The sequence below is a fragment of the Carassius carassius genome, chromosome 9 (assembly GCF_963082965.1).
Source record: "Carassius carassius chromosome 9, fCarCar2.1, whole genome shotgun sequence".
Classification (NCBI taxonomy): domain Eukaryota; kingdom Metazoa; phylum Chordata; class Actinopteri; order Cypriniformes; family Cyprinidae; genus Carassius; species Carassius carassius.
The window spans coordinates 11395001-11411071 of NC_081763.1; the positions used below are offsets into that span (position 1 = coordinate 11395001).

Consider the following 16071-nt stretch of genomic DNA (forward strand, 5'->3'; position numbering starts at 1 on the left):
AACACAAGCCACCAGCCCAGACCTTTACCTGTTATGTGTAAGATTTTAAACGGTGTAGCTCATAAGAATATACTAATTATTCAACTTTGTGGGTTGGAGGGATTGTTCTTTTATGCTGGTAATATGGAGGGTGATTTTACCCCAATATCTTAATGCAAATGTGAATTGTTTCGTCATACTGTAACTCTATCTGTTCTCCCTGGCCACAACCATTGCTTATGCATCTCTATAGGTACTGAAGTCACTATTAATAGAGATCCTCCTTCTGGACTCCTTGTATAGTAATCAAAGCTTGGTTTTGGAGATGACCAGCACAGAGACATTTTTGGGTCCATGATCTTATGGCATATAATGTCGACAGTATGCAGAACTCTCCATTCAATGTCCGTCAGGTGAGCTTTTCTATTTTCTTTCTTAAAAGGTTTCTATAAAGTTGTTGTACTTTATAGGAATAAGAACTGAATACTAATCCTGTAATATTTCAATTTCTGTCAGAGTGACATTCCTGCATTCAGGGAGTGGTGGTGAGCAGTTTAAGACAGAGGGGTAAGTGTACTAGTTTCTGTACATCTCAGTGTGTTGTATCATTCTTGAAGTCCCTTCCTTGCCAATGAAAATAACTGACCATACTAAGGCAACACAGCACAGATGAAATATGCAAAAAAAAACATCATCATAGTCATAAGGCATCAATGAATCATGCCTTGTCATTGCTTTCATAATCACCTCAGTAAATGTTTTTAATGTCAAATGGTTTATCCATAATGTGAGATCATCACTCTAAAAATAATTGTTTTTGTGGTTATAGAAGAGACACTTTTAATTTTGTTGTAAAAAGCTAAACGTGTGAAATAATTCTTGGCTGTTTGGGGTGTGATCAATTCTTTCTCTGGTAGTCCATTTTCTGTGCTCTAGTTTTTGATGAAAATCTGTCCATTCTGAAGACTGAGGAGAAATTTCTGTGAGGACCATGGGAAACATGGTCAAACATGAGATCCTGCATTTATTCACATATATTTTTTTTTCTACAACTATCCAATTTTTTCTTTTTTTTATCAGTTTGTGGGGGCATTTTGACAAGAGGAATGAGCAACAATTAAAGAAGGGCAGCAGGAGAGTCATCCATGTTCATGTTTTGAATAAGTGCTGTTAATAAATAATATTGTTACTTAATACCAAAAAAAGTTGTCTTTTATCTCAGATGGCTAAATGGCCCTTGGAATTTTAGAAAGGAATAAATTGTGTCTGTCTTCAAATCATAGGCAAAGAAAAAAAGTCACAAAAAAAAAAACACTCTGATGTGCCAAGCCATCAGAACCAAACTGAACCGAAAACCATGGTAAAACAACTGAGGTATGAACCATGGGCTAAGTGTATTGTTGCAGTGAGTACGCCTGAGGTCTGACTGTGTGCAGTACTGTAGCAAGCCATTGACTGAGGGGACGGGCACGGAGAACTATTTAACAAAATGAGGTCATACATCAATCAATAACCTCACCAAAAGCCAGCCAAAGGCCCTCTACAGGACTGAACCAGCCCTGCTTTTTAGTATATTAAACAACTAACCTAATAATGTCTCTGTCTTTTTCAATCAATGTACACCACTGGATCACAACATATCAGCGTTCTAATCGGAAGGTTGGAGGTTATAGTTCAGGCAAACTAACAGGCTTGATTGGCAACCTCATGGCTAAAAGCAGGGTTATTCCTATTGGATTAAACAGACAAATGACATAAACAACTAAAATATTCTAAGCCAATGCAACATAATGAACATATACATACATACACACACACACATATATATATATATATATATATATATATGTGTGTGTGTGTGTGTGTGTGTGGCATTGATTCAACAAGGTGCTGAAAGCATTCTTTAGAAATGTTGGCCCATATTGATAGGATAGCATCTTGCAGTTGATGGAGATTTGTGGGATGCACATCCAGGACACGAAGCTCCCATTCCACCACATCCCAAAGATGCTCTATTGGGTTGAGATCTGGTGACTGTGGGGGCCATTTTAGTACAGTGAACTCATTGTCATGTTCAAGAAACAAATTTGAAATGATTTGAGCTTTGTGACATGGTGCATTATCCTGCTGGAAGTAGCCATCAGAGGATGGTGGTCATAAAGGGATGGACATGGTCAGAAACAATGCTCAGCTAGGTCGTGGCATTTAAACGATGCCCAATTGGCACTAAGGGGCCTAAAGTGTGCAAATAAAACATCCCCCACACCATTACACCACCACCAGCAGCCTGCACAGTGGTAACAAGGCATGATGGATCCATGTTCTCATTCTGTTTATGCCAAATTCTGACCCTAACCATCTGAATGTCTTAACAGAAATCAAGACTCATCAGACCAGGCAACATTTTTCCATTCTTCAACTGTCCAATTTTGGTGAGCTCGTGCAAACTGTAGCCTCCTTTTCCTAGTTGTAATGGAGATGAGTGGTACACGGTGTGGTCTTCTGCTGTTGTAGGCCATCCGCCTCAAGGTTGTGCGTGTTGTGGCTTCACAAATGCTTTGCTGCATACCTCGGTTGTAACGAGGGGTTATTTCAGTCAAAGTTGCTCTTCTATCAGCTTGAATCAGTCAGCCCATTCTCCTCTGATCTCTGACCAAAAATAAAACCTAATTCTATAGATTTTACTGAAAACTATAATAGTACATAAATAAATCTAGAATAACACTGACTGAAATTACTTAAAAGGTAAATTTATTTATTTATTTATTTTGGTTAAATAAAAAGTGTTGCTAATTAGATTATTAATACGCATAACATAATATGCACCCTAAAAATAATTACTAAATTGTTATTTACTGATGCTCAAATTCTACAACTAACAAATATATCATAAATATCTGGCATATCAACCAGCCCTACCGATTACCCAGCAGTCCTTGACGACATTCTTCAGATACGTTGAATCTGAATGAATGATGCATCATTAATGTCACTGAAGAATAAAAGTGGGCTGTTAAGCTATGATGGTATGCTAGATTAGTTTTCATTTGAGGCATAGCTTGGCTATGAGGCAACCAACCAGATTCATCCACTGGTGTCAGCTCTTCATTTAAAAAAAAATCTGCACTGCCCCTTTAAGGCAGAATTTCCTTTTTTTGTCAGTTTCCTGTTGCAGCGTGATAACGGGCCTCATTCGGCAACGCAATGACACCCCACAGCACTACTATTCCCTGTGTTATTGCCTGGAATCAGTGCTACCTTGATCCAGAGAAAGCTCCATCACCACCTGTAGTGCAGAGAGAGAGTAAGACTTTCTGGATTATGTGAAAGTGGAGAGAACACTACTATTTTTAGCAGCAGGAATGGAGGTTGTGAGCTGCTAGAGCACACATATGCCAGCTGAGACAATCAGACAGGGTCCAAATACAACAGTTTATCGAGGCTGTGAAACAGCAAGGTGTTAGTGTAATGTTATTTGCTATATGCAGGAGTGCACATAATTTTTTCAGCCTGGTTCTCATAAGAGAACCTGGAGATTTGGTTTGGTCCTCACACTGCATATAGCGTGACCCATTAAATGCAACTATAAAAAATGAATTAATAATAGTTATAATATTATTACATTTTATTTAGTTTTTAAAAAATGTAATAATAGTAAATAAACTAAATAATAGTGTGATAATATTATTAAAAATAAAAAGCAGTCCTAGTATTAAATACAAATGCATTTATTTTATAGTAAATAAACTTAAAATAAATTCTAATATTTAGTACTACTTTGTTTGTTTGCCTCTTTAAGAAGAATCGCTTTATGTATTCCCTAATTTTAAGTTGCTTTGGAAAAAAGCATCTAAAAATAAATAAACAAAAGCATTTTCATCATATTCAAACTTAAAATCAGCAGGCTTTTATTTTGGCGGGTTGCCGGCAAGTAAGTATACGCGCTTCCGGATTTAGCACTGCTGATTAAAGAGCGTCAGTGGATGAATGTCACAGTTTTGTATTGTGCTTTGAAAACAGCATGCCATAGCCTAGATTTATGCTTTCAGGTTGAAAATAAAACTTATATAGTACAGTTTGTGATCTAAAATGGTAATTGTGCTTTAACAGCTGTCAACCATGTCGGTACGCTAATGCGCTGTCAGAACATATTTATATTACGCATTTTTATTTTGGTCGCGCATGCGGACCATTTATGTGCACTGCTGGCTATATGATGGATCCTGTTCTGCCATATTTTTTCATGGAAAAATTACCTACCATATTTTTTGGACTATAAGTCGCACCTAAGTATAAGTGGCATCAGTCCAAAAATACGTCATGACGAGGAAAAAAACATATATAAGTCGCACTGGACTATAAGTCGCATTTATTTAAAACCAAGAACCAAGAGAAAACATAACCGTCTAAGGCCGCGAGAGGGCGCTCTATGTTTTCAGTGTAGACTACAGGAGCACTGAGCAGCGTAGAGGGCCCTCTCGCGGCTGTAGATGGTAAGGTTTTCTCTTGGTTCATTTCTCTCGGTTCATGTCAAATTAATTTTGATAAATAAGTCGCACCTGACTATAAGTCGCAGGACCAGCCAAACTATGAAAAAAAGTGTGGCTTATAGTCCAGAAAATATAGTCCAGCTTCTCTCTTCTGAAATAAATTGCAAACCAAGTCTGAGATCAGCTCTGAGAGTCAACTTCTACCAACAGTCCAGCATTAACCTCCTCTGAAATTGCTGTAGTTTTTCCTGTGTTTGAGAGCAGAAGAGGGTTTCTCCACGCCTGTCTGGACTCACAAAGCACCTAGTAATAAGTTTGCTATATAAACTAGATGTGAATGCTAAATCATCGACGAGAATCCAGATGGTGCAATGAATATTCATGAAAGCAAACATGCAACAACATTAGCATGTAAACAACAGCAGATATGGTTTCACAAAGAGTCTTTCTTCTTTCCTCCACAAACCAACCCTTGTTTCTCAATACAAAGTACGCTGATTTTAAACATGCATCCTTTGCGCATTCAACTCGGGAGTGTGATGTCCGCGAGGATGCAAGTCCGGTAAATCTGCAAACAGCAGCGTACTTGATAACTTCTCCAAAATCGGCGAAACAACACATTTTTAAATAGGACCTGTCCTTCATAAATAAACCACAGATTTGAGTTTTAAACAACTACATTCTCGCTTGAAATACTTTTCAAATTACACTTCATGACACAATAACAGTAATATTTTGAAAATGATCCGAATAAATGGTGGTTGAACCCAACCAATGCTGTGTGAACTCAACCAATCAGCATGTTTAGCGCTCAAGTCCCGCCCCCGAAAGTTCCGGAACTTTGAAAAAGTACCACCTCGCCAGCAGGGACTTTCTGAGAGGCATTTTTTTACCCGGAACTTCATTTAGTTTCTGGTTCCTGCGGTGGAAACACACCGAGTACCAGGCCAAAGTCACTAGTTCCTGGGTAAAGTTCCTGCGGTGGAAACGCGGCAAAAGGCAGCGTATATGTTGCATTCAAAGGGAATTAAAGTGAGCAAGATGTGAATTTTACTTGTCTTTATTTACAGAGGTATGTCACACTTCACACATGTCTAGTAGGTTTCGTCTGTGTGTGAAGACGCTGCTAGCCATGGCGGGCCTAGTTCTTATCTTATTCAGGGATCCAAAACTTTCTTTGTCAGCTGAATCCCTTTGACATAAAATATTACCCAGAAATACCTTATGAGATTTAAAGTTAATATTTCAATAACTGAAAAACACATTTGCTTGTTCATAATGCTCTGATGTTTATTAATGGTAACTTGTAGGTAGGGTAAACAAATGCATATTTGATCTATTTTTAATGTGTATAAAATTATTTATTTTCATTTGATATTTTTATGCTTTAATTATTAGCTTTATCAACTCCACTGCAGTTCCCTAAAAACGGATCCAATGCAACAAAACTCATACATTTTAACCGCGGCAAGAGTGCTTTTTGGTGGCCACTCTATGTACAAAAACAAGTCATGCACATCCTTATTTATACACAATAAACAGTTATACACAATACTTGTCTTCATAGCATTTGGCCCTTTTAGTTCTTTAAACTTCCTACTGCTTTACAAAAACAAGCTCACAACCCTGACATTTACATACAAACACACTCACACACTTCCACTGCTACACCAGCCCTCTCTCTATACCTTGAACAGAGATCTAGGATCAGTAGTTGTCTACTGACACCAAAGCAGAAAAGACTAATGAGGCTGTGATCAAGGGATACAAGAGCTTTTTGTCCATCTGAACTTGGCTTATGGTGGGAAGAGATGTTCATGCCAGATTTTTATTGAATGTCAGTAATGAAAAGGTCAACATGCAGTGGAAAAAGTTTCATTAAGTATTGCTACTGCTAATATTTTTGATGTGATTTAACGTATGTTACCCTTATTCTAGGAACAGAAAGAGACAGGGTCAGCCACAGTTTATTAACACAGGGCAAACCCCCTGGTATCAAATCCCCTTGATGTCAGTGAGATTACACACTGTTCACTTAAGATACAGCATGCCTTTGGTATGCCTCCATTGGGAGCTGGCAGTGAATCCAGGACCTGCAGAGCAAAGCGTCGTGCTGTTTTGGATGCGAAAGCATGTTTGAAAGCAAAAAAAACACAACTTTGCTCTTTGTTGAACAGTTTGAAACGATGACACTCTGATAGTGTTGATTATTATGTGAATGTGCTATTGTTTGAAGAATAGAAATTCAATTGTGAAAGTCACCAAAACACAGAGGAACACAACCATGTGACTCTCATACAAAGGACACTGTGCACCACCTGACCAACCATGCAGTCTGTTAATTCAAACTAAAAACATTCAGCGAGAGATCGCTCTTAAACCAGCAGAAGTTGGCTGTCAGCAGCTGGAGAGGGCCAGTGACATGCGTGTGCTGTATCAAAGTGCTGACAGTGCTCAGAGGTGACTCTGCAAGCAGTGAAGCAAGTCCTCCCTTCATTAAAGAACCCTTATCTCAACACTGGATGAGACACAGGCATCTACTACTTCAGCGTCACGCCAATAACAAACACACTTTTATGCACAATTCCCCAAAGAAATGCAATCTTCAAAGACTGGTTTCTAATTTCTTATGCCTGTGGGCATCCAAACCCTTCCCATCCATACTTAAATAAAAAGTGTTGGCTACAACCTACTAATAATTTATTCCAGCAAACCCAATATTGAAACTGTGCCCACAGCTTAAGACAGAGTACACTGTCACATTAATGCATTTAATTTATTACACAAGGCGTTTCTTTCTGTCCTTGCTTTCACGTGTTTTAGGAACTTACCTTGATGGCGTTTGTACTGAAGCGAATCTTCCTGCTGGGGGGTGGTTCATCTTCTGTAGGCAGCCCAGGGATTTCCGAACAGCTGGATTCTGGTTCGTAAGCATCATCGTCCTCAGCCTCCTCATCTTCATCCAGCTGACTCCCACCAGAGTCCTCTCCGATCCCGCTGTACGCGCTGATGTCCACCAGGTCTGCTTCTGAGATATCCTCTCTGTGGGATTCCTCCTCAGCGCAGGCCTGTCCAATTTCCTGCTTTTGTTCTGAGAGCTCATGGCTGTTGGTGGCCTCCCCATTTTCCAGAGAGGCGTGGACATCCGCCTGTACCAGTCTGCTCCCTGCATCCGGTGCTCCTGGTGCTCCATGCTCCTCTGGTTTGGAATCCTTGCCTGATGCATTATGGATCTCTTCTGACCTGGACATACTGAAATCCGTACCAGCATTGCCAGAAGCCATATCCACGGATGATTTGCTTTTGGGTCCATCAGCTTGGAAGCTTGCAGGTGCAGCCTCTTGGTCTTTGCACTGAGCTTCCTCTTCTTGATTCTCTGTCGGAGGGGAGACTCGACCCTGTCTAGTGACAATTGTTGAGCTGATTCCTTCCACTTTGCCTGGGGTCGAGCCTACCCCGTCAGAAGGCAGCGGGGAGGTTGATGACGGTCGGTGAAGGTTGTTGCGCTGGTCTGCTCGTTCAAACACTGCGCTCAGTTGGCTGACTGTAGGGGACACTGCATCTGCACGACTGTCCAGCGTGTCCAGTCTGTCTAGCGACTCCGTGCTGCCATTGAAGCGCACCAGCACATCCAAACGGCTGTCTTGGAAGCCAGATGCCCGCTCTTTCTTCAACAGGATTCGATTAGTCGCAGCCTGTTTCTCTTGCAGGTGACGCTGCTCAAATATCTTCCGTGTCTCCTGTAGCTTGGAGAAGCCTGAGCTTGGTCCACGGGAGCTGCCACCGTCGGTCTTTCCATCAAAGCGGCTAACTCGCTCTGACACAGTCCCGCCGAGTTTGAGCAGCGCGCTGTGATTCACGTTTTCATTCAGACTGCTCGCTCTGGGGAGGGAGAGTCGGATGGACTGGGATTTGGCCTTCGACGGATCCTCTTCATCCCCAGGAGAACCCATCTGCATGAACATATTCTTGATGCGGTGCACATTGGAGCCGTACCTGCGGCCCCGGCCCTGTGGTCTAGGTTTCCCATCCTCCCCGTTAGCAGCACTGGAATCTTTTACCAGCTTGAGAGATTGAATTCCAGCTTCATAGGTGTTTCTGTGCGGCGATGCGCTTCTTGCTACGAGGGTGGTGCCAGTGCTTGCGCTGGCTGCAGATGGGGGTTCAGTCTTCATCATGGTTAATCAAACAGCAGTAAAGACGAGCAGAAACAGCATAGCCCTCTGCTTCTCCTCCTTATTGCATGAATAAGAAGTGGCAGCCTTCAGGATCAGTCCATATTATCAGCCGCAAAACAGAGAAAAGGACAAAGTATGAATAAGACAGAAGTATTTGACATATTTTATAAGAAGTGGACTGCTGAATTATCAGAAAAAGAATGCACACATGAGGTGATATGTGTAAATTACATGAATCAGTGCATTTAAATGGAAAACATTTAACCAATTGGCATTCGCAGACAAATCAATTTTGTTCATACATAAAACCAGTTCACTAAGAAAGACATTAAATGAGACATCATTTGATATTTTGCATCTAATGCAATGGAATTTATTTATTTTTAAGTGTAGCCTATGTACTGCATACTTTTGACAGCTCATTTGACAAATCAACTACATAAAGTATACATCAAAAACAGCAACTATACAGGGCAAATGTCTACATGTTTAGTAACCTTATATGGTTTTTGAGCATTGACTGACAGCTCTGCCATGCCTACACAGATGCCCCAGGGTCATAAAGCCAGAAAAGCTGCATTCTCAGATGCCTCTTACTTTTACAGTTCACCTAAAATTGCACTAAAACAAGAGTAAATAAAGATGCAAGACCAATTTTTAATCTACAACCTTTAAAAAAAAAAAAGTAGGCCTACATAAAAATCACAACAATATTAAAGACTACAAAGGAAACGGTTTACGCAGTGATGCAAAACACTTCCGTAATGATTCAAATTTCCTTGAGATGTACTTTGAGGTGTAGTCTACATCTCACATAACAGTTTTCAGAGCTTTTTAAACACAAAACATTCATTCTGGCAGACAAAGGTATTTAAATGAGGCTGATAGCTATGCTTTGGTACATGGGAGCTTGTTTCTAGATGGTCTCAGGTGATCATTAGCTGGCAGACCATCGTCAAAAAAGCCTCTAAAGATGACCAAGCTGGTTTTAAATCATAGTAGCTGGTCAGAAATCAGCAAGAAAATGAACTACAGTCCAGCCACCATGTTACAAAACACAGCTCCCAGCTTAAACTGGATCTCTGTAGAAACAAATTGATCTTTCTGTCAGATAAAGGAAGTCCGATCATGAACGAAACCGTGAACAGAGTCACAGGAACTTGAGACAACTTTAAGTAATTTGATATATTAAACGGTGCATGAATTCTTGGGAAATACCACGCATACTGGCATGGACAGGCAGGCTTTGTTGTGATCCCATGCTGCTGCTGCTGCCAGTGGATTATTTATCTCGGCAGCATGAATCAACCAGCCCAACATCAGCTGTCGTTTTAATTCAGCTTTACATCGAGAAATGCAAGACAGACAATATCGCTAATTAAAATCGGAAACTGTAAGATATATGTTTTCTGCGCCGCCAGTTGTGTTAAAGGAGTGTGAACAGACTGAAGCTGCAGCTTGTCAAACCTCACACTAGGACCCTGCGGCGCGAGCGGCCCGCTCTCTGCACTGATGCCTCGACACAGAGACGTCGCTTCCTGCATCCTCCACCGTCCAAATAACGGTTCCAATTACAATCGAATGGAAATTAGGAAACGCGCGACATACACCGTGTCGCGCTCTCCTCAGAAACGGGACATACCTTGTTTCTCGTGCTCATCGAAGACTCCGTCCTTTAATCAACGAAAAAGTCCTTCCGTTCGCAAATCCATTGTGTCCACGAGCCGTTTCCACTCTCTTGATTTCCCCCCACGAGCTTGTGACGCGCCTGTCTGCCTGCGCGCTCGCGCTCTCTCTCTCTCTCGCTCTCTCTCTACCGCTCTCTCTCTACCCCTATCTCTCACTAGTACACAGCAGCCTCGCATGTTATTTTAACCCTTCAAGCACAACAAAATAGATACATATACAGTGGCAAAAACTGAACAGTAGCAGTGGCGTAAACTGGTAAAAAATAAATAAATAAATATCATGTGTACATTAATTCCCGAAAAAATAATTAATACTTAGTTACATGAATCCACTTTACTGTAGCTACTATTGTTGTAAAGAAAATATTTGTAAGTCCAGTACTGCAAGTTTGAGATATTTTATAAAGCATACCACATATAGGCTACATTTCCCCCCCGTTTTTATAAACTAGTGATATAATGTGAATATAGAGATTTATTTTGTACCCCTTTTTTTCATTTTCCTCTTCATTTCTTCATTTACTTCAGATTTATTGTCTCTGTTCTGAATTTCTGTATGGTAATATTGAGACTAATCATTTGTAGGCTATCTATCGATGTACACTTCTTAGATTTGGCATATAAGTGAATTCATCCCATTTTATTTAATTTAAGACGCCTTGTTTTATTTTATTTTTTTCGGTAGCTTTAATAATGTAAATAGCCTAATGACAATCCTGCCAATACAGCTTTGGTGACTGATAGATAGATAGATAGATAGATAGATAGATAGATAGATAGATAGATAGATAGATAGATAGATAGATAGATAGATAGATAGATAGATAGATAGATAGATAGATAGATTAAATAAACGTTCAGCGTTCAATAAACTCAAATCTGTAAATAAACACGTTTAATACAGAAGTCAGCGATCTACTGGTCTAAACTCTTGTCTAGTCAGTTTTTACTCCACGTGTCCATCTCTTATTCAAAACACTGCAATGCGTGAAGACCTAGACACACTGACCCATTTGAGCGAGATTTGAGCCGCTGGTGTGTAGAGGGCGACATCGTGTGGCGAGTCTTAGAAGTTCAGACTGTCCCTAACCACTGAACAGACTGTAGCCAGGACAGCGGTGCGGAATCCCACACCCTGGGGTGTCTTTGTTACCCTTCCAATCTGTGATTGTGGAAACCGTGTCTGTGGGCACTCAATATGGACTGCAGATGAAGCGAGACAACCTTTTCAGCTCCATTCGCATTGCAATTTGACATGCTGGAGCAAATAATTTTGAATGAAGGGATAAAGGAGATTTTTCCTGAGCCTATGATGTTGCACACTGCAGATACAAAAGATAGACAGATCGTGTGTGACAATCATGTTTGTAGACTAGGAATCTGGTTCAGGGGCTGTGAGTTGGCTAACAAACATTAATCTGACCATTATTATTGTATTATTATTAAATATTTTAGATTACAAATGACCCACGTTGCCAGTTTAAGTTTGTATATTATAAACTCACCTTAAGAACCCCGATTTGTAACTGAAATGGTAGAAAAAAAGTTATTATTTTTGTGTAATAATTGTAGTTATATTATACTGGATAGCAGTTGCTACAGAAAAGGTTCATTTAATGTTATACCACATAGAGAAGTTCATTTAAACAGTGGCACTCTCTTACGTTCCTGGTGACTGCAGAACAGTGGGAGCAGATGACTTCCCTTGGGACTCAGAACAGCTGAACACTGCACTTCCAATCTCTTCGCTAACATCTGTGTGGTTGAAGCAGCAACACTTGAATACTGCATGCCACGGGGACCCAAATTTCCTCTAATATTAATCTCACTACTCACATAGCACACACAGACTCCCCTGTGCTGGGCTTTAATGCAGGGATGTGTTCGGTGAAACAGGATCACACAAGCTATTGTTTGTGTCTTTGACACGGATCACTCTCAAACAGAATCACAGCGAGCCGGGAGCCCCCTCTAGATACTGTACTGCTCCACATGCAACATTGCTCAGTTCATTATTATCCTGTCTAGGTGGGTAAATAGCCAGGGAGTTGGATTCTCTCTCTAAAAATATTATTCAATCAAATTCTGAATGGCCATTGGCTGGGCTGACTTGATTTGATTTGTGTTTGGAACTACAGTTGCTATCAAAATATTTCTACCCCTCAGAGACTGCAGTACTTTACAAATACAAGCTTTCCTGAAGATCCAGGATTTTATAAAAATTGCATCTACAGGGCTTGCAAAATTTCAAAATACCTGGTGGCCCTTTTGGCAGGTACTCTTCAGATTTTGGTAGCCCAAACATTTATTTAACTAGCCCAAATTAAAAAAGCACTAAAATCTTTTTATTTATTTAATATAGAAAATCAGATAGGAGTTTAAATGTCAATTAAAAATATTTTTCAATAAACAAATATCAACAAATATGAAGGAAGGATAAAAAAATAACATTGAAGACATTTATGACCCATTTTAAGAGCTGCACAAGTAAAATGAACTCAGAGTAGGGTTGGATAATGTCCATGGTAACATACAGTTTATCACATCAGGTCATCTGTAATGTATCTGCTTGTTGTTTTACACTCTTTGGCCACCAAGTGGTATTCTGTGCTATTGAAACCTCGAGAAATTAACCCTTTTGTGAACCACGTGGCTGAAAATCTTCAATGCTCAATGAGTATCATTTCGCCAAAAAAAAAAAAAAATCACAAAACAAATTTTTACATAACAAATTTAAACACTAGGCTCAGTGTTTAAAAAAATATACGATATCAAACATTATATATATATAATATTATAATATTTTTTATTTTATTTTTTTATAAATAAATTCAGTCTAAACTAAGCCCTTGATTTTAGACAAGGGGAAGGGCGACAGTGATGGTGTATCTGCCTTGCATCTCATTAAGTAAAAACGTATTTCCAAGGCAATCAATAATAAAGGTATGAGGTCTGTTGTTGTTATCGGGGGAACTTTGTATGCCAGTGCTGCCGAGCTTCTTGCCGAGGCTACCGTGCCGGGACGTGGGTTGGATGTTTTACTAAAAAAATACAGTTTATAAAGGGCTATACTGTTTTGATAGCCCCTGGTTTAATATAAATAGTTTATAATTGTACACCAACACTTACCGCTTGTAATCTACGGTAACGTTATGCTGAAATGATGTTTAAATTTAACGCATGCGCATTACCGATGGTATCCCATTCTGATGGGTATGGTCAGGCCCGGCTGCAGGATGAAATGACTGAGGGGGCATGTGAAATTGTTAAGGGGGCTTAACTTTATTACACCATCAATGATTAATACACACTGAGATCTCGCTTTGCAATGACAGATTTTTAAATACAGCGCTCCCTAAAACACTCCATATGCAACTGCAGGTAAGTTAACCAGAGACTAGCAAATTTTAAACAGCGTAATGATGATAGATCATGTCCTATACCTTTTTAGAAGAGCTGCAGTCTCCTTGATTTGGCACTGAATCTCCTTAGTAACAACTGTATTTTCAGGAAATCACACAGTCGACAAAAGATAAGCCCGCGTCATTTATTATGAATAATTAACCCTTTCACACTTAAGTTTAAAATATTCTAACTGACTCCCGAGAGTAAGATTTTTCAAGGCAATAGTTATTTTAGAACGTTCCCCCTTAATGTTTCCATGGCAACGCGTCATATTTGTCACTTGAAACACCGCAGCCACAATAATAACACTGTGTAACAGATGTAGGCTATCCTTCATTTCTTTTTTCCTTTTTTATTCGAAATATTCACAAACTTACTTACCATGTCATCAACTATCTGATATTCCGATTCTCAAATATGTTTAAGTGAGTGTGTTTGGTCGTTTAAAAACCTTTATAACAATGGAGTAAACTTTATAGTTAGCCTACTTCCACTGTGTTTGTCTGATATGATAAACACACGTCAGCAAATTATATTTGAATAGATTGTTATTGCTGCTTCCACAGACTCCAAATGTAGGCTTTTGTTTTACCAGTGCTTATGTGTAGCCTATTTAAATGTATGAAATCTAAAATAAACATTATGAGGTTGAAAACATAGTTGTATAGCTGATATGACAGCGCTGAGCTCGTCTGTCTCTGGCTCAGCGCCAACCAACGCGACACTAGCACTTGCTTCCACAGACATCAGTGTGTATTTTACAAACTCCAAATGTAGGCTGTTATTTTACCAGTGCTTATCAGGGGCGAAAATCTCATCTAAATGTTGGGGGGGACAATAAATATAACATTTCTCACGAGCAAGTTTTGAAGGGGACACCAATAAAACAGGCAAAATTGTACTTAAGGATATGTGTACAGAGGAAAGCCTTACTATTGCATGGAGACCATTCCATTATCCTTCTTCTCAAAGTTTCTTTTTGGTTCAATGAAAAAGCTGACTAAATTGATGAAAACATTCTTCAAAACAATTCTTTTTTTGTTGCAATGTTTTTGAAGTTGTTTACACAATCAAGCCATCAAAATACAATGGAATTTGAACTTAACTTCAACTTTTATTTATTTATATAGCACATTTAATAGCAATTTTGTTGCTTCACAGTTATAATTAAAACATCCATATATAAAAACATTTGCCATGCCTAGCAAAATGAAGGCATACACTCTTACACGTGAAAGACAGGGGAAAAAAACATTATTACGTCAATGACTGATTTGTTCAAAAAGTGGATTCATTCAGTTAGGAAACACCTCCTCAGTGTGTTTCTCAAAGACGCAATTAGTGCTGTTACTGCTGTAGCTTAGTTTTCAACTTTTTTCGTTGGTGAAATAGAGCTAAAAAAGGCAATATGGTGCCTAAAATGCACTTAATATTAACTTCTTGTTTATTCAATTTTTATAAAAATCTAAATCACATTTGTTATGCTAATATCTGGAGAACAACTGTACTCTTAGTATGATGTTATATAGATTAACTTTATAAAATGAAATAAACCGACCAGTGGGGGCTCGTGAATTTTAAAATAGAGGAGGCAAACTAATTGTATTGGTCTGGGGATCCCTGCCAATTGTTATTACTATTATTATTTGCTTAACCACTTTAAAATGGCTTTTTGGTGGCTTTTAGTCAGAAACCGTAAAGAAAATATATTCAGTATCGCTACTCATTATAAATACTCGGCAAATTATCAGCCCAGCCGCTCCGGGAGAAACCATAGACTGTATAAAAACAGGTTCAAACTAATAGCATCTAATTTATGTCTCTATGATGGTTGGTTGATATTCCAGAAGGGAGGCTAGCATCCTCTATGATGTTACTTTTCTCAGCACTCCTCAGCGCTGAAAGTGAACACTCAATGCTGATTGGTTCCCCTGGCCTCCCCCTCCCCTTCACTTGGCGGTTGTAATTACATCAGCAGATTCGGCACATTTCGATAGAAAAGCGGAGCTTTCATGTAATGGTATTACAACTGTGAAATTACAAACAAAAATACATAGACTCTGAGACATGAACTGAAATGAATAGTGAATTTTATTAACATTAAATCTTCCTCAGTTTCACCTCAAAATTTGGGGGAAACTGTGCCTCCCCTGCCTCACCCGACGAGCCGCCACTGAAACCGACTAAATAGTGAACGCGGGAAAATCTAAATGCGCACCCGCACTAGTCTAATCTAACGTACAAGCAAAGGCACCGATACCGTGGGTGCTCCGGGGCTCGAGCACCCACGGAAAATACCGAGCACCCACGGAAAATGAGCACCCACGTGTG

General features: G+C 39.5%; 1 protein-coding gene across 1 annotated transcript in view; it reads right to left on the minus strand.

Moving 5' to 3' along the window:
• LOC132148947 (neurabin-2-like) overlaps window positions 1-10450 on the minus strand; it is a 43759-nt gene extending 33309 nt beyond the window's left edge. Inside the window, exons 1-2 of the mRNA XM_059557757.1 lie at window positions 10290-10450; window positions 7301-8731 (exon numbers count right to left, since the gene is read on the minus strand). Of these exons, the coding sequence (XP_059413740.1) occupies window positions 7301-8647 (1347 nt within the window). The 5' untranslated portion in view covers window positions 8648-8731; window positions 10290-10450. The remainder of the gene's footprint in view (window positions 1-7300; window positions 8732-10289) is intronic.
• Between the last annotated feature and the right edge of the window lie 5621 nt (window positions 10451-16071).